Source organism: Schistocerca cancellata, chromosome 1 (assembly GCF_023864275.1).
Source record: "Schistocerca cancellata isolate TAMUIC-IGC-003103 chromosome 1, iqSchCanc2.1, whole genome shotgun sequence".
Taxonomy (NCBI): Eukaryota; Metazoa; Arthropoda; class Insecta; order Orthoptera; family Acrididae; genus Schistocerca; species Schistocerca cancellata.
Genome location: NC_064626.1, coordinates 711,539,447 through 711,564,345, shown reverse-complemented (window position 1 = coordinate 711,564,345; position 24,899 = coordinate 711,539,447). Strand labels below are relative to the sequence as shown.

The window sequence follows — 24,899 nt, the reverse complement described above, 5'->3', positions numbered from 1 at the left end:
AGCTGAACGCAGTGAAACCTGCAGTCAGGATATAGATTTTGTTAATTTTTGCATTCTAAAAATAGCACCACTCCAACATAAACTCAAAGTCAGAGAGAGAATCTAAACTGCTAAATGATCCACCAATTTTAATCATGACAACTCCTCTAGGCTGCAGAAGGCTTGGCTGCATTCCATCAGTACTAAAAGGATGCCACCAGCATAATTATGCAACTGTAAACATAAACGAGGCACCACTTATGCCCTGCAGCCACTAATGCACTTATGAAAACTTCCAAGAATCACATCAAGATTAATGAAGAGCCCATTGTGATCATTTACAGCAAAAAATGCAGAGAAATACTCTCCTTAGATTTGTGAAAGACTGACATGTAGCACAATGTGCAGACAGTGCCTTGAAGAAGGTCTCAGCGAAAAGACTGAAATGTCAGACTTGAAGGTTCTACCATGAATGATGCGGTGCCAGAACCTAAGAGCTTTTATCATCATCAGCAGAAGTCACAGAAGTCAGTGTGGTGACAGAACCTAAGAGCTTTTATCATTGTAAGCAGAAGCCACAAAAGTCTGTGTTCTTAAGCATTAATGTCTTGATGTCACCACAGGCAATGGGGCAGCAGTCATGCATCACCTAGTGCGTTCTAGATGGACTCGGGGAAGACCAAGTTGTTTTAGATAAGAGGAGTGCAGTGACAATGTGAATGTGCACAGACAGCCCATTTTTTAAGGCACGATTGCAAAATCATAGTTTTGGCGTTAAATCTGGTTTCGTATGTTGGCTATGATAAGGACCTATGAACCAGGGTGGTCAGTAAATTGTGAGGAGATCAGGAAACGGCAAAGCTTGCCTTATTTGTGTAGTGAATCCGAATATAAATAGACCTGTTCATATGAAAAGCTAAGTCTCTAAGTGAGGAAACATTTCACATGGCAGCTATAGCAAATTTCACAACTGAAAGAATCATTTTCAATTAGGGATCTAATTGTGTACTGACAGAAGATAGATATGGAGTTCAACAAGGTAAAGAAATGTAGCGTGAAATCTGTAAAGTGTACCATAAATTAGATTCTTTTTTCCACTTCTTAAGAACTGTCACTATTTTAACTTACTTCTGTCTCCTCCTCTTCCATTTGCTGCTTCTTTCCCCTTTCTGTGTTGCTAGTCCATCTGTGTATTATTTATACTTCTATTGCCTGTCTGGCCTCCTATTATCTGTAACTTATCAACTAACTCCTCCAGACCACAGTTCTCATATGTTGCCAGTATTTCATTTCTTTTTCCTTCTATTGTTCTCTCTTGTCAAGTCTTTCTTATTCAAATAGTGTGATGACTTACCTACTGAATGTCTGATATATCCTATTTTCTAACACTTTACAGATAATAAAAGAAACCAGAGATTTCCAATGTTTGTTTTCCTGTTAGCTATATTCCTTTCACACATTAGCTGCCATCCGATAATATAGTTATTTTCTCTATTCAATAAAAACAAAGTGTAAAATGAATATTAACACTATTTTAGGCAGAAGAGAATTATCTGGTTAAAAGTTATCAGAGTAGGAACAACTGAATCCCAGCTGACAAGACACAAAAATTAGCTTTTAGGTGAGTCCTTTGTTAGGGAAAATAAAGAAAGGATAAACCAAGCAAGTGTTGGAGGGGGGAAAAAGTCATTCCAATGCCTGAATTAGGAGTCAAGGCACCAACAGGAAGTCTGAAATAACATACACCTCAACGGTTTTTCTTTTATTGCTGTTTATTATTCTTTCTCAATAGAGGGGTTTACAATAACCTGCCAGCACCTACACAGTTTTTCAGTCTAGCTCCAGATGTTCCTGTTCAGCTGCTGGTAATTATTTTTGATCAACTCCATCTTCATAGATATTCATACACCCATTTTGGGTTTTATGCCTTTAACTGTGAAATTAATATAGACACACAGAAGTTATTAAGATTGGAAGGAAGATTAAAATTTACTGTGATTTATGGATGCCACAGAAAATATAAATCAAAACAGCCAGGCAACAGCTTTCACTTGGTGGCTACTTCTGGATGTGATTCCATTCTCTTAACAACTGCATCATGCTTAGATAATGTTTATCAATTTGGGGGAAATAAATGTACTGAATATAAATGTGATTAACTACAGCCTAACTTCATATTTAATACAATGTCAGCAACCCATCGCGGCTTCACCTGGGTAGTAATAAGCCTCTATGATCAGAGGAAATGTCTGCCATAGGGGTAATTTTGTTTATGTGCCACTGCATAAAGTTATGATTAAAACTCTGAGAACAACATTAGGTAACTGAATATAATCAGTTCCAGATAACTTAAACAACCGAAGTGGTGTATACCAGGAAAGTTTTCAGGAGACAACTGTTATGTGTTCCATATGTAACTGGCATTAGAGTGATATTTTGTAGCAATGATGGGTGCTGCAAGCTAATGTGCAGTTAAAACCACCCCATTGTAGTTTCAGTTTGGAATGAGCTACAGCCACTTGCTGGCCACCAGATGTAGCACCAGTATAGTGAGGCCCATCTGACCTCAATGGTATTCAGTGTGATCTATGGCCTCTTGACAGCTGTGTGACTCCAGTGCCAGTCAAATGTGTGACATTTTCTAACATCTCCCAACGTAGTGTCACTTTAATGCACCGTCTGCCATGCAACATTGGCAGGAAGCACCCTCTGCCATGCAACATGGGTATGAAGCATCCTCTTCGACAAAACAATGGTATGAAGCAACCTTCCTCTGCCATGCAGCACTGGTACAGAGGACCCTCTACCACGCAACATCAGTGCAAAACCCCCTCTGCCACACAAAGCCACCTGACTGCATCGCCAGGCCATGCAAGATACCACAATTCCGAGAAGTCCTGTCATTCACTGCTAGAAGGCAATGGAATTGTTTTCACAGCAGTGGAAGACTTAAATTCTACATCTACATCTACATCTACATTTATACTCCGCAAGCCACCCAACGGTGTGTGGCGGAGGGCACTTTACGTGCCACTGTCATTACCTCCCTTTTCTGTTCCAGTCGCGTATGGTTCACGGGAAGAACGACTGTCTGAAAGCCTCCGTGCGCGCTCGAATCTCTCTAATTTTACATTCGTGATCTCCTCGGGAGGTATAAGTAGGGGGAAGCAATATAATCGATACCTCATCCAGAAACGCACCCTCTCGAAACCTGGCGAGCAAGCTACACCGCGATGCAGAGCGCCTCTCTTGCAGAGTCTGCCACTTGAGTTTGCTAAAAATCTCCGTAACGCTATCACAGTTACCAAATAACCCTGTGACGAAACATGCCGCTCTTCTTTGGATCTTCTCTCTCTCCTCTGTCAACCCGACATGGTATGGATCCCACACTGATGAGCAATACTCAAGTAGAGGTCAAACGAGTGTTTTGTAAGCCACCTCCTTTGTTGATGGACTACATTTTCTAAGGACTCTCCCAATGAATCTCAACCTGGTACCCGCCTTACCAACAATTAATTTTATATGATCATTCCACTTCAAATCATTCCGCACGCATACTCCCAGATATTTTACAGAAGTAACTGCTACCAGTGTTTGTTCCTCTATCATATAATCATACAATAAAGGATCCTTCTTTCTATGTATTCGCAATACATTACATTTGTCTATGTTAAGGGTCAGTTGCCACTCCCTGCACCAAGTGCCCACCCACTGCAGATCTTCCTGCATTTCGCTACAATTTTATAATGCTGCAACTTCTCTGTATACTACAGCATCATCCGCGAAAAGCCGCATGGAACTTCCGACACTATCTACTAGGTCATTTATATATATTGTGAAAAGCAATGGTCCCATAACACTCCCCTGTGGCACGCCAGAGGTTACTTTAACGTCTGTAGACGTCTCTCCATTGATAACAACATGCTGTGTTCTGTTTGCTAAAAACTCTTCAATCCAGCCACACAGCTGGTCTGATATTCCGTAGGCTCTTACTTTGTTTATCAGGCGACAGTGCGTAACTGTATCGAATGCCTTCCAGAAGTCAAGGAAAATAGCATCTACCTGGGAGCCTGTATCTAATATTTTCTGGGTCTCATGAACAAATAAAGCGAGTTGGGTCTCACACGATCGCTGTTTCCGGAATCCGTGTTGATTCCTACAGAGTAGATTCTGGGTTTCCAAAAACGACACGATACGCGAGCAAAAAACATGTTCTAAAATTCTACAACAGATTGATGTCAGAGATATAGGTCTATAGTTTTGCGCATCTGCTCGACGACCCTTCTTGAAGACTGGGACTACCTGTACTCTTTTCCAATCATTTGGAACCTTCCGTTCCTCTAGAGACTTACGAAACACAGCTGTTAGAAGGGGGGCAAGTTCTTTTGCTTACTCTGTGTAGAATCGAATTGGTATCCTGTCAGGTCCAGTGGACTTTCCTCTGTTGAGTGATTCCAGTTGCTTTTCTATTCCTTGGACACTTATTTCGATGTCAGCCATTTTTTCGTTTGTGCGAGGATTTGTAGAAGGAACTGCAGTGCAGTCTTCCTCTGTGAAACAGCTTTGGAAAAAGGTGTTTAGTATTTCAGGTTTACGCGTGTCATCCTCTGTTTCAATGCCATCATCATCCTGTAGTGTCTGGATATGCTGTTTCGAGCCACTTACTGATTTAACGTAAGACCAGAACTTCCTAGGATTTTCTGTCAAGTCGGTACATAGAATTTTACTTTTGAATTCACTGAACGCTTCACACATAGCCCTCCTTACGTTAACTTTGACATTGTTTAGCTTCTGTTTGTCCGAGAGGTTTTGGCTGCGTTTAAACTTGGAGTAAAGCTCTCTTTGCTTTCACAGTAGTTTCCTAACTTCGTTGTTGAACCTCAGTGGGTTTTTCCCGTCCCTCACAGTTTTACTCGGCACGTACCTGTCTAAAACGCATTCTACGATTGCCTTGAACTTTTTCCATAAACACTCAACATTGTCAGTGTCTGAACAGAAATTTTCGTTTAGATCTGTTAGGTAGTCTGAAATCTGCTTTCTATTACTCTTGCTAAACAGATAAACCTTCCTCCCTTTTTTTAATATTCCTATTAACTTCCATATTCAGGGATGCTGCAACGGCCTTATGATCACTGATTCCCTGTTCTGCACTTACAGAGTCGAAAAGTTTGGGTCTGTTTGTTATCAGTAGGTCCAAGATGTTATCTCCAAGAGTCCGTTCTCTGTTTAATTGCTTGAGGTAATTTTCGGAAAAAGCACTCGGTATAATGTCATTTAAATTGTAAGACATTTCCAGGGGCAGATGTGGACTCTGACCACAATCTATTGGTTATGAACTGTAGATTAAAACTGAAGAAACTGCAAAAAGGTGGGAATTTAAGGAGATGGGACCTGGATAAACTGAAAGAACCAGAGGTTGTACAGAGTTTCAGGGAGAGCATAAGGGAACAATTGACAGGAATGGGGGAAAGAAATACAGTAGAAGAAGAATGGGTGGCTTTGAGGGATGAAATAGTGAAGGCAACAGAGGATCAAGTAGGTAAAAAGACGAGGGCTAGTAGAAATCCTTGGGTAACAGAAGAAATATTGAATTTAATTGATGAAAGGAGAAAATATAAAAATGCAGTAAATGAAGCAGGCAAAAAAGAATACAAACGTCTCAAAAATGAGATCGACAGGAAGTGCAAAATGGCTAAGCAGGGATGGCTAGAGGACAAATGTAAGGATGTACAGGCTTATCTCACTAGGGGTAAGATAGATACTGCCTACAGGAAAATTAAAGAGACCTTTGGAGATAAGAGAACCACTTGTATGAACATCAAGAGCTCAGATGGAAACCCAGTTCTAAGCAAAGAAGGGAAAGCAGAAAGGTGGAAGGAGTATATAGAGGGTCTATACAAGGGCGATACACTTGAGGACAATATTATGGAAATGGAAGAGGATGTAGATGAAGATGAAATGGGAGATACGATACTGCGTGAAGAGTTTGACAGAGCACTGAAAGACCTGAGTCGAAACAAGGCCCCTGGAGTAGACAACATTCCAGTGGAACTACTGACGGCCTTGGGAGAGCCAGTCCTGACAAAACTCTACCATCTGATGAGCAAGATGTATGAAACAGGTGAAATACCCTCAGACTTCAAGAAGAATATAATAATTCCAATCCCAAAGAAAGCAGGTGTTGACAGACATGAAAATTACCGAACAATCAGCTTAATAAGCCACAGCTGCAAAGTACTAACACGAATTCTTTACAGACGAATGGAAAAACTAGTAGAAGCCGATCTCGGGGAAGATCAGTTTGGATTCCGTAAAAATACTGGAACACGTGAGGCAATACTGACCTTACGACTTATCTTAGAAGAAAGATTAAGAATAGGCAAACCTACGTTTCTAGCATTTGTAGACTTAGAGAAAGCTTTTGACAATGTTGACTGGAATACTCTATTTCAAATTCTAAAGATGGCAGGGGTAAAATACAGGGAGCGAAAGGCTATATACAATTTGTACAGAAACCAGATGGCAGTTATAAGAGTCGAGGGACATGAAAGGGAAGCAGTGGTTGGGAAGGGAGTAAGACAGGGTTGTAGCCTCTCCCCGATGTTATTCAATCTGTATATTGAGCAAGCAGTAAAGGAAACAAAAGAAAAATTTGGAGTAGGTATTAAAATCCATGGAGAAGAAATAAAAACTTTGAGGTTCGCCGATGACATTGTAATTCGTTCAGAGACAGCAAAGGACTTGCAAGAGCAGTTGAACGGAATGGATGGTGTCTTGAAGGGAGGATATAAGATGAACATCAACAAGAGCAAAACGAGGATAATGGAATGTAGTCGAATTAAGTTGGGTGATGCTGAGGGAATTAGATTAGGAAATGAGACACTTAAAGTAGTAAAGGAGTTTTGCTATTTGGGGAGCAAAATAACTGATGATGGTCGAAGTAGAGAGGATATTAAATGTAGACTGGCAATGGCAAGGAAAGCATTTCTGAAGAAGAGAAATTTGTTAACATTGAGTATAGATTTAAGTGTCAGGAAGTCATTACTGAAAGTATTCGTATGGAGTGTAGCCATGTATGGAAGTGAAACATGGACGGTAAATAGTTTGGACAAGAAGAGAATAGAAGCTTTTGAAATGTGGTGCTACAGAAGAATGCTGAAGATTAGATGGGTAGATCACGTAACTAATGAGGAAGTATTGAATAGGATTGGGGAGAAGAGAAGTTTGTGGCACAACTTGACCAGAAGAAGGGACCAGTTGGTAGGACATGTTCTGAGGCATCAAGGGATCACCAATTTAGTATTGGAGGGCAGCGTGGAGGGTAAAAATCGTAGGGGGAGACCAAGAGATGAATACACTAAGCAGATTCAGAAGGATGTAGGTTGCAGTAGGTACTGGGAGATGAAGAAGCTTGCACAGGATAGAGTAGCATGGAGAGCTGCATCAAACCAGTCTCAGGACTGAAGACCACAACAACAACAACTACATAATGTCATTCGATGCTCTGTCCCCACCACCCGTCCTAAACATCTGAGTGTCCCAGTCTATATCTGGTATATTGAAATCTCCACCTAAGACTATAACATGCTGAGAAAATGTATGTGAAATGTATTCCAAATTTTCTCTCAGTTGTTCTGCCACTAATGCTGCTGAGTCGGGAGGTCGGTAAAAGGAGCCAACTATTAACCTAGCTCGGTTGTTGAGTGTAACCTCCACCCTTAATAATTCACAGGAACTATCCACTTCTACTTCACTACAGGATAAACTACTACTAACAGCGACAAACACGCCACCACCGGTTGCATGCAATCTATCCTTTCTAAACATCGTCTGTGCCTTTGTAAAAATTTTGGCAGAATTATCTCTGGCTTCAGCCAGCTTTCTGTACCTATAAAGATTTCAGCTTCGGTGCTTTCTATCAGCGCTTGAAGTTCCGGAACTTTACCAATGCAGCTTCGATAGTTTACAATTACAATACCGATTGCTGCTTGGTCCCCTTATGTCCTGACTTTGCCCCGCACCCTTTGAGGCTGCCGCCCTTTCTGTACTTGCCCGAGGCCATCTAACCTAAAAAACCGCCCAGTCCATGCCACACAACCCCTGCTACCTGTGTAGCCGCTTGCTGCGTGTAGTGGACTCCTGACCTATCCAGCGGAACCCGAAACCCCACCACCCTATGGCGCAAGTCTAGGAATCTGCAGCCCACACAGTCGCAGAACCGACTCAGCCTCTGATTCAGACCCTTCACTCGGCTCTGTACCAAAGGTCCGCAGTCAGTCCTGTCAACGATGCTGCAGATGGTGAGCTCTGCTTTCATCCCGCTAGCGAGACTGGCAGTCTTCACCAAATCAGATAGCTGCCGGAAGCCAGAGAGGATTTCCTCCGATCCATAGCGACACACATCATTGGTGCAGACATGAGCGACCACCTGCAGATGGGTGCACCCTGTACCCTTCATGGCATCCGGAAGGACCCTTTCCACATCTGGAATGACTCTCCCCGGTATGCACATGGAGTGCACATTGGTTTTCTTCCCCTCTCTTGCTGCCATATCCCTAAGGGGCCCCATTACGCGCCTGATGTTGGAGCTCCCAACTACCAGTAAAGCCCACCCTCTGCGACCACCCGGATCTTGCAGACTGAGGGGCAACCTCTGGAACAGGACAAGCAGCCACGTCTGGCCGAAGATCAGTATCAGCCTGAGACAGAGCCTGAAACCGGCTCGTCAGACAAACTGGAGAGGGCTTCCGTTCAGCCCTCCGGAATGTCTTTTGCCCCCTGCCACACCTCGAGACGACCTCCCACTCTACCACAGGTGAGGGATAAGCCTCAATGTGGGCAGTATCCCGGGCAGCCACAGTCTTAGTCCGATCGGGGGATGTGTGGGACGAGCTGGCCGTCCCCGACAAACCCCCATCCGGACCCCCACAATAATTCCCATTGGCAACAGCCTCAAGCTGTGTGACCGAAGCCAACACTGCCTGAAGCTGGGAGTGAAGGGATGCCAACTCAGCCTGCATCCGAACACAGCAGTTGCAGTCCCTATCCATGCTAAAAACTGTTGTGCAAAGAAAAGAACGTCTGAACTAATCTACAGAGAGCACAAACAATTCGACACAAAATTTAAACGGTTATTAAAATACAAGATTGCCTAGTATATGCAGTAATGCTGCTACTTGCGCACTGCTGACACTGCTCGGCGGCGGAAGGAGACCACGAGATTTTACACTATTCAGGTACTAAAAAACGCGATGCTACAACTCTCAAATACTATAATACGCCCAAAATTTATGAATTAAACAATGCAAATACCAAAAACGTGCAAACAAATTAAGAATTAACTATGCAACAAATAAGTGAGCTAAGACTATACGACTTGCTGATGCAGCTGCTTATCCAACGGCGGCAGGGAGTGCCATTCACCATAGTTCAATCAATTTGCATGATACATTTATAAAAAATTACATACACAATCCTTCCTCATGAATCGGTCTTTCTATTGGTGAAAACTTTATCAAAATCCCTTAGAGCAGCTCCCGAGATCAGCCTGAACGAACAGACAGAGCCATTGCAAGGTACTTCAATTTATGAGGCTGGATTAACAACCAGGGCTGGTGAACTCGCCAGCCTGCATGTCTTATCATACATAAGGGCTGTCAGTGACACCACACTTTCTGTCCAGATGCTAGTTGATATCACAAGAACTGAAAATGAGGGTAGGAAAGAGAGAAGGAGACAGAGAAAGAGAGAGAGAGGCAAAAGTGCTGAACTACTTTTTCAAATGTCCTTTTACAAAGTAAAATCCATGAGTACTGCCCCAGTTTTATAGAAGTTGGAACAAAACTGCTAACCCTCAATTTAGTAAGTATGAGTCTGATCCTGGTATCTGCTGTTTCTTAATTCACCATGTGCTGGTAACAAGTAGCTCCATTTGTACTGCTAGACAGCACTAAATTGTTTTGTCAAATTTTATTTATGATTATTTTTTCATTTATCAAATGGTTCAAATGGCTCTAAGCACTATGGGACTTAACATCTGAGGTCATCATTCCCTAGACTTAGAACTATGTGAACCTAACTAACCCAAGGACATCACACACAACCAGGCCCGAGGCAGGATTTGAACCTGCGACCATAGCAGCCGCGTGGTTCTGGACTGAAGCGTCTAGAACCGCTTGGCCACAGTGGACGGCTTTTCATTTATCCAAATATATAATATGCAACAACTCAAAATACACCCTTATGGATCGCCAACCACCTCAACTCTCACTTCACTGCAAAGATACATATTATAGATATTAGTTTCAGCAGTGTTGAGGAAGAGCTGAAATCACTGAAACTGAAGAGTCCAATCGAATCCTTATCAGATTCTGCACAGAATTTTGGCCCACTTAGTCACTCTTTTGACAATAGTATACCGCAGATCCTTCAAACAAAAAACTTTGCCCAATAGTTGGAAGAAAGCATGGGTCACACCAGTCTACAGGAAGGGTTGCAGAAGTGGCCCACAAAACTAGCGTTCGATATCCTTGGAGTCCATCTGTGTAGAGTTTTAAAACATATCTTGAGCTCAAACATAATGATGTATCTAAAACAGAATGACGTCTTCTGTGAAACAACCTAGGATTCTAAAAACATCAGTCGTGCTAAACCAACTTGTGTGTTCTCAAATGACATCCTGAAAGCCACAGATCAAGCAGTCAGGTAGATTCAGAATTTTTTGACCTCTGAAACATACCTGACTTGACACCACACCAATGCTTACTAACAAAACTACAATCATACGGGATATCAAACGAAATTTTGAAATTTGTATTTCTTGGCAGGGAGGATGCAACATGTTGTCTCAGATGGACAGTCATTGACAGATATAAAAGTAACTTCAGGCACGCACAATAAAATGCGTTGAGATTCGTATAATTCATTTTGTGTATTGATGATCCAGCAGGCAATATTAATAGTAATCTAAGACTTTTTGTAGATGATGCAGTTATCTATAATGAAGTACTATCTGTTCAAATATACAGTAGGATTGTGATAAGATTTCAAATCAACTTGCTTCAAACATGTAGAAATGTAAAACTATGTACTTCTCAAAACAAAAACACACCTTGTACTATGACTGCAATCAGTCAACTCATATAAACGTGTGGATGCAACAGCTTGTATGCATATAAAATGGAATGATCACTTAGGCTTGAATCAGAAGTGAAGAAGGTGGAGGCTTATGGGAAAATGCAGTCAGTCTACAAAGAAGACTGCTTACAAAATTCTCTTATGTCTTATTGTAGAATATTGCTCAAATTTGTGGGACCATATCTAGCAGGGGAGGGGAGGGGAAGAAAGAAAGAAAGGATACTGACTGTACAAAGAGGGGTAACAATGGTGACAGGTTTGTTTGACTCACTGTAGAGTATCACAGAATAAATATGAAAACCTTGAACTGTACGATGCTTGATGATATATATCAACTAACCCACACAAATCTACTACCAAAGTTTCAAGAACACACATTAAGTGAGGAATCTAGGAACACACAACCCTCTATGCATCAATCCAGTAGACCTTGAAGATGAGATTAGACTAATTACAGCACACAGAGACACTGAAGTGGTGATTTATATGCAAATGGAATAGGAAGCAGCCCTAATAATAAGTGACACAATGTGAAGAATTATCTACCAGGCACTGATCTGAGGAGTACAGATGCAGCTGTTGTAAGAAAGAGAGAGAGTTTACAAATTAATACTAGTCAGACAGTTCAAATGTTCTGTGAAGAACATGGTGTTAATGAACTTTTGCATGCTCCACAACAGACCACAGATAGTGGTTCCACTAAAATTATTCAGATCCCGATTATAGAAGTACACAATTCATCAATAACCTGTTACTTTCATGACCATCTTTCTGTACAGAATTTTATAAATTTTATGGTTATGCACAGTTTCACTCTACTAAAACAATAATTTTAAAAATCTCAAATTTACATGCATTTTACTCTCTAATTTCTTGTTATAACTATGTGGTAGTATGGCTAAATGTGAGCTTTGTGGACTTCCTAATCTGGAGCAAAAGAACTCTATAGTTCTATTGAGAGGGGGGATATAAAATGGTGCCTCTGTCAAGGCAGTTCAGTGTGATGAAATACATTTTTCAATCACTACTTATCTAAGAGAAAATGTATCACTATTACCTTCCTTTGCAATACAATAATTATGTGGGTTATCTCGCTTTATAAGAAAATGACAAATATATTAGACAGGAAACACTTTTCGGATAATCTGTAAAATATTATTTCTTTGATCATGAAGCAGCTTATGGCTTCTTAGGCTATCGGCAGATGACAACTAGTTACTTGAAGCAATTGTCACATGATAATTGACTAGGAAGCCAAAAGCAGGTTCGTGATCAAGTAACTAAGATTTAAATGCATAATCTTAGGAGAGTGTTTTCTATTTCATACTGCTGTCATGTTCTGTCAAGTACTCATGGAAAACTCAGTTAAAAGAATAAATGCTATTGTGGAGTACAAACACTATGTATTTTCTATCTTATTCAATTACTGAACATTGGAAAATAAGGGAACACATCGAGTGGCAGGCAAGTTCATTTAAAGGTAGACGAGGCTTTGCGCGCATGCGTGTGTATGTTTTCTACGTCTCAGGAAAGACTTTGTCTTTGTCTACATTTAATAGAGTTTAAATGTGCCTGTCTGCTGCTAATATTTTCTCTATGTGGGGAGTAGCAATCTATCCACTTCATCTTTGTTATTTAGTTATCATGTTCATTTTGAGGAACTTAATGACAATAAGCAATTTTCCAACACTGCTAGCCACACCCTGCTACTCCAGGAAACTTTATCTGGATAAATATGAAGTAGTATTATAGCTTTCTACAAACAGTGTCATAACTCTCAGAAATCAGACTATCGAAGACTACTGCAATGTCAGCGTATGAATTTTCAGTATTCCAGACAAGGGAATCAAATGAAATGAAAGTTTGGACTGTCTTCCTTATCACAAATCTCAAGAAATTATTTATTTACACCACTGTTACTCTACAGGAAAGACAAATAAATTCCAATATTATTTGAGAAACCAATGAAGACCAAGGGAAGTTAGATTTTAAAATTCTTGCAAAACTGCATTAAAATATGAAGACTAATCCTGTTCCTTCAGACCAGCAGTGTGACATTTATCTTCTGATTTTTGTCTCATTGACAGGTTAGGGATTCTGAATCAACCTAACATTAGGGAGTGAATAAAAAAAGAGCATCCAAGCATGATACCAAATGACAAGTGAATGTAAAACACATTATTACGGTGAATAGATATAAGCAACCACACTTTTTTTTTTAAAAAGACTGGATAGAGGAATACATTGAGGAAAAAAAACTGTCACAAGGCAGTTATTAATATAACTGTACTTTGCTTTGACAGCAATATGTCAAGGAGTTTGATTTCAAAGGATATTGCCTACAGAAAATCAAACTCCACAGCAGTGTTTTGGTTGGATGGCTGAAGCATGATCATAATTAGTTCAACATAAATATGTGTAAACAAATGATCAGTTGCAAAAGCTGCCTCTGCTCTGAATTGAAAGCAGAGCTCTTAATTACATCTCAGTTAGGACTCAGGAGACCGAACATGTTAGGTACCAACCCACAAACCCGATATCCACAAAAAACAGCTGTTCGTACCCATAAGGCAACCATCTTGACAGATCGCTTTATGAATAACAAGTATGGGTGGGCTGCTAACTAGCCTGCATTGCCAACAGCTTTGTGATTCACTGTATACAAACCTCTGGTCTAACCTTGAATACATAAGAGTTATACAAAACTAGATAAACTGCTGCAAGACAATAATAATTAGTGGCCTGAGAGCTCAGCTGAGAAGAGTTTGACACAAGAACAAGTAGTGTCAGTTTCAGACCCTGAGATTCGTAAGCACTCTGAACTGAGAATCCTTTGAGTATACCCTTGCTGAGGTTTAGCACTATTTGAATATCCCACTGAAATCTTTGGGCCACAGCAACCTACTGCACAAAGAGTAGGAGTGTCGGATGATTGACAGGCCTGTGCAAGTTCCTAAGATGTCAGAATTATGACCTGATTGAAAGCATATTAAGAGTAGTGTACTGACTGAAAGAAATCAATCACTTTAGTTATATGAAGAACAGAACTGGGGAAAAGTTCTGATGTGCACTTTTGTTCAGAAGAAAATTGAAAACAACATTAACAGATACTGATGGAATCTCAAATAGAATAGCAAGCCCTTTTTACAAACAAGTAATCCATGGAAATCATTCAAGTTCCTGCAACAATGTGCTCACATTTTGAAGACATAGAAGGTTTCTACAAATAATACACACAGAATGACACAAATTCCACTTCAAGATGGTAATGAGGGATTTTAAAGCAAAAGCAAGACAACAATGAAAGCATGTTCCATCAACAGGAAACTTTGGCTTAGATACCAAAGATGAAATAGGCCTTTTTTCAGTAGAATTTGCCAAAAGGAGAACATGTTGTTTCTTAAAACAGTTTTCGGGTGAAAACCAATATGAAATTAATAGTCTGAGTTAAACAAAACTATTCAGAAGTGTCCTTGAGAGGATCTGAGAAATTACAATAAAAATTGGGTAATGGAAACAGTTAAAAATGACAAGAATCTGAACAAAGCAAAACAGAAACTTGGGCAAACATCACATTTCATCAATCTCCCATGAGTCACAGGAACATGTAATAATTCATGCTGTCCTTCCTTGTGTACAATGAATATTCCCTGTTAGTTGTTTTTGGTATGAGCCCCAAACACTTGAGCAATATTCTACAATGGGTTGTAGAGTGTTATGTTAGCGGACTGCATTTTACCATTATCTTACCAATTAACTGAAGTCTGCCACCTACTTTCCCTATGACTGAGGCTATGTGATCACTGTATTTCAGCCCCATAAATTGTTAAACCAGAGTATTTGTACAAATTGACTGATTCTAAATGTGACTCACAGATTGTGGAGTAGTACAATATTTTTTTCATAATGAGAAGTGCACATTTTTATATTTATGAACATTTAAATCACTATCCTCCCCACTAAGAAATTCTCAATCCAGTCACAAATTTTACTTGATAACCCATGTAGTTTTAATAATAAGAATTGGTGGCTTACTGAGTCAAATGTTTTCTGGAAGCCAAGAAATATTGCATCCACCTGACTGCCTTGATCCACGACTTCCACAGCATCATGTGACAAAAGCATGAATTAGGTTTTGAATTACCAATGTTTTTGGAATTAAAACTGGTAGGCATTGAAGTGGGCTGTCTGTTTGAGATATCTCACTGTGTTTCAGCCCAGAACATGTTCTAGATTGTACAGCAGACAGATGTCAATGATGTTGGACAGTAGTTTTGTAGATCACTTCTTTTACCCTTCTTGTAGGGGCATGCGACCTAGGCTTTCTTCCAAATACAGGGCACAGTTTCTTGTTTGAAGGATCTATGGTATGTGACGGTTAAAATGGGGGATAGCTTAGCCACAAATTCTGTACAGAATCTGGTATAGATTAAGTTGGGCTATGGAGCCTTGTTTGAACAATTTCAGGTGTTTCTTTACATATACTTAATACTATGGAGAGCACCTCCCATTATCATGAGCTGTTCTAATACATAACACCAAAGTTTTTCACTGTCTTGCAATACACTGCACCAGCCAGAATGCAGCCCCACTGTGAATGCTGCTCTCAAACACACACACACACACACACACACACACACACACACACACACACACAGAGAGAGAGAGAGAGAGAGAGAGAGAGAGAGAGAGAGAGAGAGAGAGAGAGACAGCGCCATTCAATCAATCATTCTTCCCATGCTCCATATGTGACTGGAACGAGAAGAAACCCTAATAACTGGTACAATGGGACATAACCTCTGCCAAGCACCTCATGGTGGTTTGCCGAGTATAGATGTAGATGTAGATCTATCCACTGCTTGGTCAACTAATATTCTAAAAAACTGTTCCATTATGTATTGATGCCCAGTGCTAAATTATTAGAGCTATTCAATGAGATACGACACTGCTGCCTTCTTATCTACACCACTGAACATGTAAATATTTTCTTGTTTTAGCTGCCTTTTGTACCTTGCCAATAAATATTGCTACGACAACCACTTGGTTACTATGTAATACCAGTTTTGATGTGGACACCCTCCAAAAGGCAGAGGCCATTTGTTGCAATTACAAGTTATATATTTCTGTCCTAAGTAGGTTTCTGAACAATCATCCTTTGACTATTAAATAATGAAACCATAGGCATACACTTTATTCACTTATCGTATTCAGTCTGTCTATGGAAGAAGATTCACGATGAATGACATCTTTGAGACTCTTTGCCACTAAAAATGAAATTTCAGAACAGATTTCACATTTATCAGACTTCTGATTGCAGTGTTCATTTTGAATGACTACTGTACACAAATAAAACACAATGCGACTTTCTCGCTACGCAAACGCTAAAAGTAATTTGACCTACTGCACTAATCACTGCAGTGAATGTTCAGTTCCCCCACTACTTAACATGTTATAGGAAAATGGAGGTTACTTTCTGACAGTCTTTCTTAAATAATTGCCCATTAATCTATGTCTATATAATACTTATTTTCCAAGACACTACACCTGTTGCTTCATGAAATCTAGTAAACCTCCCTGTTCAGAAATGAGTTCTAATAATCTCCAGTCCTGATTTCTTGCCTAATGTACGTGTTTGTTTCCATTTTGGTATCTATTTTTATTCTGCATGATCACTTAGAAGTTCTAAAATGGTGTAGAATGATCACACCCTTTGTTTGATAAAATGTAGTAAAATTCATTTTAGCCCCATGTGCTCCTTGACAAGCCCATTTCTTATTCGTTTTCCTATAGCAGAACGTGTTATGCTTAAACTTCTTGTTCTCTGCTAATTCTACTAGTGTATAACTTCTGACGTTTCTGGTATAGAGTCTGCAGTTTCATACTGAAGAATTATTCTTTATGTTTTGTCTTACTTTCATATTAAAACCCCAAATTACTGCATAGTAGTGGGATTTGAAGCAGTTTATCTACCTCAAAATTAGAGTGTGAACAAGGCAGTGTATAGGCTTGGGCGTTTACCACAGAATACCTTTTCTTTAATTTTACAACCAAGGAGGTTAGAATGTAGGGAGATGCCCTTACAATAAAAAAGCGAAGCCTGCCTCCATCACATTGGTGATTCATTATAAAATGTTAGTATTGCAGTGTTGCTCTTCGACCTAATTAAAGCAGGAATAAATCGTCTGGCTATTTTGCCGCAAGTACACCATGTTCAACAAGTGAGAATTAGCATTAAGGTTTCAACTGTCTGATGACGAACACTCATCCACAAAGGTAGTTGTTTCAAAGTGTATACTTAGACCTGACTGTCAATTCAACACACTAAGAGGCTAGACTTAACAGAGGGCTTTAAACAGAAACAGTCTCCTCAAGGTGGCGGACATCAGTGTTTGGCATAAATAATGCAATTTCTCCTTTATTTTAACCTCCTTGTTTACTACAAATCTTACCATTTTGTTAGAGATTCCTTCGCTATAATTTCTACACCTGAATTTCCCCCCTGCTCTATTCCTCTGTAATATATCATAATGTACTGATTTTAATTGAATGTGGTTTCCATTTTATTGCTTCATTTCATATAAACCTATGATATTCAATTTTATGCTATTTAACAACTCTTCCTGTTCCACTGCCTATCTTCAGATTCTGAAGTTCTATAATTTATTGCCATGAACTATGGACCTTGCTGTTGTTGGGGATGTTTGAATGCCTCAGTGATACAGATAGCCATACCATATGTGAAACCACAATGTAGGGGTATCCGTTGAGAGGCCAGACACACGTGTGGTTCTTGAAGAGGGGTAGCAGCCTTTTCAGTAGTTGCAGAGGCAACAGTTTGGATGATTGACTGATCTGGCCTTGCAACATCAACCAAAACGGCCTTGCTGTGCTGGTACTGCGAATGGCTGGTGAAAGCAAGGGGAAACTACAGCTATAATTTTTCCCAAGGTTGTGCAGCTCTAATGTATGGTTAAATGATTTGGAATCCCCTTGGGTAAAATATTCTGGAGATAAAACATCCCCCGTTTGGATCTCCGGGCAAAGGGTACTCAGGTGGATATCATTATCAGGAGAAACAAAACTGGCCTTCTATGGATCGGAGCAGGAATGTCAAATCCCTTAAAAAGGCAGAGGATTTGAAAAGGAAAATCAATAGGTTAAAACTAGATATAGAGGGAGTTAGTAAAGTTCGTTGTCAGGAGGAACAGGACTTGTGGTCAGGTGAATACAGTGTTACAAATACAAGATCAAATATGAGTAATTCAGGAGTAGGTTTAATAATGAATTAAAAAAAAAATAGGAACATGCATAAGATGAACAGTATAGTCAATGTATTATTGTGGCCAAAATGGACATGAAGCCCACACCCAGCACAGTAGAACAAGTTTATATACCAACTAGATCCGCAGATGATGAAGCGATTGAAGAAATGTATGATGAGATCATAGCTGACATTTGGTTTAAGAACCATGAAAGAAGATTGTATACATGGAAGAGTCTTGGAGACACTGGAAAATTTCAGATTGATTCTATAAATGTAAGGCAGAGATTTTGGAATCAGGTTTTAAACTGTAAGACATTTTCAGAGGCAGATGTGGACTCTGACCACAATTTATTGCTTATGAAATGTAGATTAAAACTGAAGAAACTGCAAAAAAGGTAGCAATTTAAGGAGACGGGACTTGGATAAATTGAAAGAATCAGATTGTTGAGAGTTACAGAGGGAGCATTAAGGAATAATTGACAACATCAGGGGAAAGGAATACAAAAGAATAAGAATGGGTAGCTTTGAGAGAGGAAATAGTGAAGGTAGCAGAGGATCAAGTAGTAAAAAGATGAGGGCTAGTAAAAGTCCTTGGGTAACAAGAGACATATTGAATTTAACTGATGAAAGAAGTAAATATAAAAAGCACTAAATGAAGCAAGCAAAAGGAAATACAAATATCTAAAAAATGAGACTGAAGTGTAAAATGGCTAGCAGGAATGGCTAAGGGCAAATAAGGATGAAGAAGCATACATCATTAGAGGAAAGATATATGCAGGAAAATTAAAGAGACCTTTGGAGAAAAGAGAACCAGCTGTATGAATATCAAGAGCTCAGATGGAAAACCAGTCCTAAGCAAAGAAGGGGAAGCAGAAATGTGGAAGGAGTATATAGAGGGTCTATACAAGGGAGACACAATTGAGGGCAATATTAAGGAAATGGAAGAGGATGTATATGAAAATGAGATGGGAGATATGATACTGCATGAAGAATATGACAGGGCATCGAAAGACCCAAGTCAAAACAAGGCCCAAGGAGTAGACAACATTCTGTTAGAACTATTTATAATTTCGGGAGAGCCAGCCATGACAAAACTCTTCCATCTGGTGAGAAGATGTACAAGATGAGCAAAATAACCCCAGACTTCAAGAAGAATATGATAACGCCAATTACAAAGAAAGTGAGTTCTGATAGGTGTGAAAATAGAATTATCAGTTTAATAAGTCATGGTTGCAAAAATCTAACATAATTCTGTACAGAAGAAGAATGGAAAAACTGGTGTATTCTGAATTCGGGGAAGATCAGTTTCGATTCTGGAGAAGTGTAGGTACACACAAGGGATATTGACCCTATGAATTCTCTTGGAAGATAGGTTAAGGAAAGGCAAACCTACATTTATAGTATTTGTAGACTTCACGAACGCTTTGGACAATGTTGACTGGAATAATCTCTTCGAAATTCTGAACGTAGCAAGAGTAAAATACAGGAAGCGAAAGGCTATTTACAACTTGTAAAGAAATCAGACAGCAGTAATAAGAGTTGAGGGGTATGAATGGGAAGCAGTGATTGAGTAGGGAGTGAGACAAGATTGTAGCCTATTCCAATATTATTCAATCTCTACGTTGAGCAAGCGGTAAAGGAAACAACTGAAAAATTTGGAATAGGAATTGAAGTTCAGGAATAAGGAATAAACACTTTGAGGTCTGTCAATGACACTGTAATTATATCAGAGACAGCAAGGACTTTGAAGAGCAGTGTTTTGAAAAGGGGATATAGGATGAACATCAACAAAAGCAAAATAAAGATAATGGAATGTAGTCGAATTAAATCAGGTGATGCTGAGGGAATCAGATTAGGAAATGAGACACTTAAAGTAGTAAAGGAGTTTTGCTATTTGGGCAGCAAAAGAACTGACGACGGTCGAATTAGAGAGGATACAAAATGTAGACTGGCAATGGCAAGAAAAGCATTTCTGAAGGAGATAAGTTTGTTAACACCGAGTACAGATTTAAGTGTTAGGAAGTATTTTTTGAAAATATTTGTATGGAGTGTAGCTATGTATGGAAGTGAAACAAGGATGATAAAAAGTTTAGACAAGAAGAGAATAGAAGCTTTCGAAATTGGTGCTACAACAGAATGCTGAAAATCAGATGGGTAATTCACGTAACTAATGAGGAGGTACTGAACAGAACTGGGGAGGAAAGAAATTTGTGGCACGACCTAATAAGGAGAGTGGATCAGTTGGTAGGACACATCCTGAGACATCAAGGGATCACCAATTTAATACTGGAGGGAAGCATGGGGAGTATAGATCGTACAGGGCGACCAAGAGATGAATACAACAAGCAGATTTAGAAGAATGTAAGTTGCAGTAGTTAGTTCGAGATGAAGAGGCTTGCACAAAATACAGTAGCTGCCTCAGATCAGTCTTTAGAATGAAGACCACCACTGCAACAGCAGCAGCAGAACAAATAAAAAGTAAATGAGACTTAAGTTTGTAAGGTTTATGTTATTGCTTGTAAGGTGTCTCCAATTCAGTTCTTTGTTAAGTCACCATTTTTAGCAACTTGTTTTCATTGAATGAAGACTATACATGTCATATCAATACTACAGAGTCCCTTAGACTTTGTTGGGAGAGTGGGAATTTCAGATCTGAAGAGGAGTCAAGCAAGGAGATTCCATATTACCAAAAGTAAGTAAAGATTTCAGGTCTTCAAATTGAGAAAAATGGAGGGTTGTGTGTTATGGAACTTACCTAAATCATCTGTGTTTGCTGATGACATTCTACAATTTACTTCAGTGTACACAAACTTCAGCAGCAAATCGAAAAAGTTAATACAGCAAGTTCAAAAATAGACCTGAGAATACTTTAAACCAATAATCAATAAGTCGAACAGAAAACTGTACAAATTAATGACGAATTCGTAGAAATACTTGATGAATTTTGTATTTGGGGGCAGCTGCAGATAATTAGATGGACAGCAAAACAGTAAAAATGGCCTGGGGTGCTGTTGCAACATTAACTAAAGTTTTAAAAACTAGTCTTCTGATGTGTCTGAAAAGATAAGTTTACAAGTAATGTTCAATACCAGTTTTGACTTACAGTAATGAAAAATATACTTTTCATGAAAAAAATTCAGAAAAAATTACAGCTGCTTAACAATGGAAGGATTCATGTTGAAAATTACCTGGAAAGAGAGAAAATCAAACAAACTCATCAGGGAACGGGCTGAAGTAGGATATGTAATTGTGGCTGTAATAGCAACGAAACGGTGAAGTGGGAAAAAGATACATAGTAAGGCAAATGGGCAGTGGATGGACTAATGAAGTTCATGGCTAGATTCTAAGAGGTAAGTAAAGACACCCAATGGAATGTGAGTACATGGCATCAGAAAAAATGGATGGGGAATATGGAAGCACACAGCTGAGACCATAATGCATGAATCAGTCTGGAGGATGCCTTCATCTAGAAGTGGATATCAAATGGAGAGATATTACTTTGTCAGATGTGCCTCATGAGAATCTCTCAAATGCTTCCTATGGAACATGTACTTGCTGAGTTGTGGATATTTATTACTTTGCATTGCAAATACTATGATTATTTATTTCACAGATCACAGGTATATACCATCACTGAAAATGTATTTGCTTTACTGACTGAATAGCTTATCACAACATTTTTGTGTGTAACTATACCAGAAAGAAATAGGTGGAGTTACATTTTATGTCAGTACGGAATATACGTTACACAGTAATCATATGCTGTTGCCAATGTTGCACAAGAAAGTGTCAATTACCTCAGTGGCATATATACACAATCCATTATCAAGCTCTGCAAGCCCACTGAATTCCTGCTGGCCGCAGTGAGTGAAAACTGCCTTTTTCCCATGCTCACAGCGCAAACCTTAAGTGAGATAAGGCTGACATAAAATATGGCAAAGTTTTACTGCCATGTGACAAATGTCAAATAACAACTTGTCTTAATCTAAGGTATGTTTAGAAACAATTTCTGTAAAAGAATAAAAGTGAAAGACAAATATAAAATAGCAAAGGTGATTATGAAACTGGCTTATTACTTGAAAATTTTCGTAGTTATGGTGTTGGAAGTAAGCGAATGGCATGAGGGCTAGTAAAATGATAACGCTTTTAATCAGCATATGTTCTTCACCAACCAATTAGGAAAAATGGTGAGAATATATTATCCCATTGACGCCAAGATCATTATAAAGAGACACCAGTGTATGAACAAGGAAGGAGAATTAAATTAGCCAATTACTTGTTAGAAAGTATTCTGAAAAACAACATAAAAACTAATTAGGGTGATTTTTATTGACTGTGAATCTGTTGTTTAATTTTTTTAAAATTATGCAACTGGTTTTAGCCAGAGACCATTTTCCAGTACAAATCCGTACAAGAAAATGATCTCTGATCAAAACCAGTCAGACAATTAAAAATAAACTATACAGCAGCTTCACGTGTTACAATATGTCATTTCTACAATAAACTATGGTTGGTCAGATAAGCATTTGAGCCATGCTTCAGCTAAATATGAGTTTGGCAACCTTACCATTGCATCTCATTCAGTTCATTGGAAGCAGTGGCTACAGATCTCTTACAAAATCAAATGGCAAAAAGGAAAGCAAATAAGTGAACTGGAATTTCTCGGAAATCACGAAATTAAATTTCACAGTTGTTGTCCCTTATTTACTCCCTGTTGCTTCACCTTTAAATTGCTGGTAACCAGTTCTCTTTTGTTACAAACTCTAGGAGAATGTTAGCATGTAAGCATATGTTTCTACTATTTATCTATACTCCAGTACATGACATCCTGTACATTATTACACACAACAAAGTAGCAACAGTCTGAGTTTTTAGTCTGGAAAAAAAAAATTGTAGCTTTCAAATGTAAGCTGCAAACTGAAGTTTAAATAATTCTCAAAATGCCACTTACACATTTTTTAATGATGAGGTCTGGTATGGAGGACCATATAATACAACGAGTAAGATTTCTGAAGGGGGGGGGGGGGACTACCACCTCTGATGAGCCAGTGTTCACAAAGTTGTTAGCCAAAGATGGTAATCTTGGTTTGACAACTGGGTTTACAAAAGTTTCAACACACATACAATCTAAGTCTACACTTCATGATACCTTGTTGAAAACTTCTCGTGAGAGCAGCTCCATTAGAAATGTACTTTCTACTGCAACTCAGAAATCTACGATTTCAAAATCATAAAAGAATCTCTACAGTAGAAGGAACTGATGATCACTACTGCAATGTAAAATGATTATGTTTACTAATTATCTACTTTTTTAAAAAAACTAATGCCTGAAAAACTGAAAAAGGCATGCATAGTAAGTCTTGGATTAGGAAGCAACGTAACCTTGATGGCATAAGATTGCAAGCAAGTCACTGCTGCTGCCACAGACACACCTGTGCCACTTCCATCCTCTGCAGTGTCTTCACCACACAGCCAACGCACTGCTGGCCTTGTCCCATCAGGACTCAATAGGGCTGCTGTCACTGTATTTTCCTGAGATGTTTTTCCTATTAATATAAATAGTGACACGAAAAGATATAAGGAGAAATAATTGCAACATCTACTCAAATTGCATCACATAATCCCTGTGTACGGAATTATAGCCACAACAGCAAACTGGGAAAAGGCTAAAACATAGGACTCATTTACGGTTTCTTTTTTATTTTGTTTAAAGTAATGTTTTATTGGCATCTGGTTACTACAGATGAATTACTCTAACTTACATTTATCTTATCATAAAAGTAGGAACAGTGCATACTAAATCAGTATAAGGTAGTTGAAAAGCAACTTTTAGATAAGCCTGTCAGCAGAACAGGTCATGCAGATAACAATATTGGAGTTTTGCATATGAATACAGAGAACTGTCTAAAACAATAAAAAGATTTGATTTGTACACCAGTCCTCAACAATACTGAGTTCAACCTGGAAACTGAACAATTTAAGTAATCTTGTATTGGAAAGCAAAAGTAAATGACAGACTGCAGTTTACTCTGAAAAGTTAAAATTTTTGAAATGGGGTTATTTGCTACAAGTAAACTTACAGCATTTCAATTGTGAATACTAAATTATCACAATATTGCAGGAAAGTTACCATATATAACTGCAGTAACTGAGAAACCACAGGGGAACAACAAGAAATTTTAAAATATGCACACACCCAGCTGATATATTTGATGTGTATGTTAAAGGTGCCCCTACAATCATTCAAAAAACTTGTACAACAAATTACTTGACATGACTATATACGTATTGGAAGTACACATAGGGTATAATGTTGGGGCAAATAATTAAATGGCACTAGATAAAATCAGAGAGATCCAATCACAAATACGTGCAAAATGGAGTTCATAAAAAAAGTGTCTCCTCCCAAATAATAATAATAATAATAATAATAATAATAATAATAATAATAATAATCTCTGATTCTGTGGAAGCATGGAACCACGTGAGCCAAAACTATTCAGTCATGGAATGAAATATT

The 24,899-nt window shown here is 38.9% G+C and overlaps 1 protein-coding gene across 3 annotated transcripts in view; it reads right to left on the bottom strand.

Annotated features, from left to right (window-relative positions):
• LOC126184850 (USP6 N-terminal-like protein) overlaps positions 1-24,899 on the bottom strand; it is a 143,035-nt gene that overhangs the window by 14,530 nt on the left and 103,606 nt on the right. For 2 of the 3 annotated variants that reach the window (XM_049927462.1, XM_049927471.1), the window contains one exon: positions 23,812-23,925. The exons of the other annotated variant lie outside the window; for it this stretch is intronic. In XM_049927462.1, the coding sequence (XP_049783419.1) occupies positions 23,812-23,925 (114 nt within the window). The remainder of the gene's footprint in view (positions 1-23,811; positions 23,926-24,899) is intronic. 3 annotated transcript variants of the gene reach the window in all.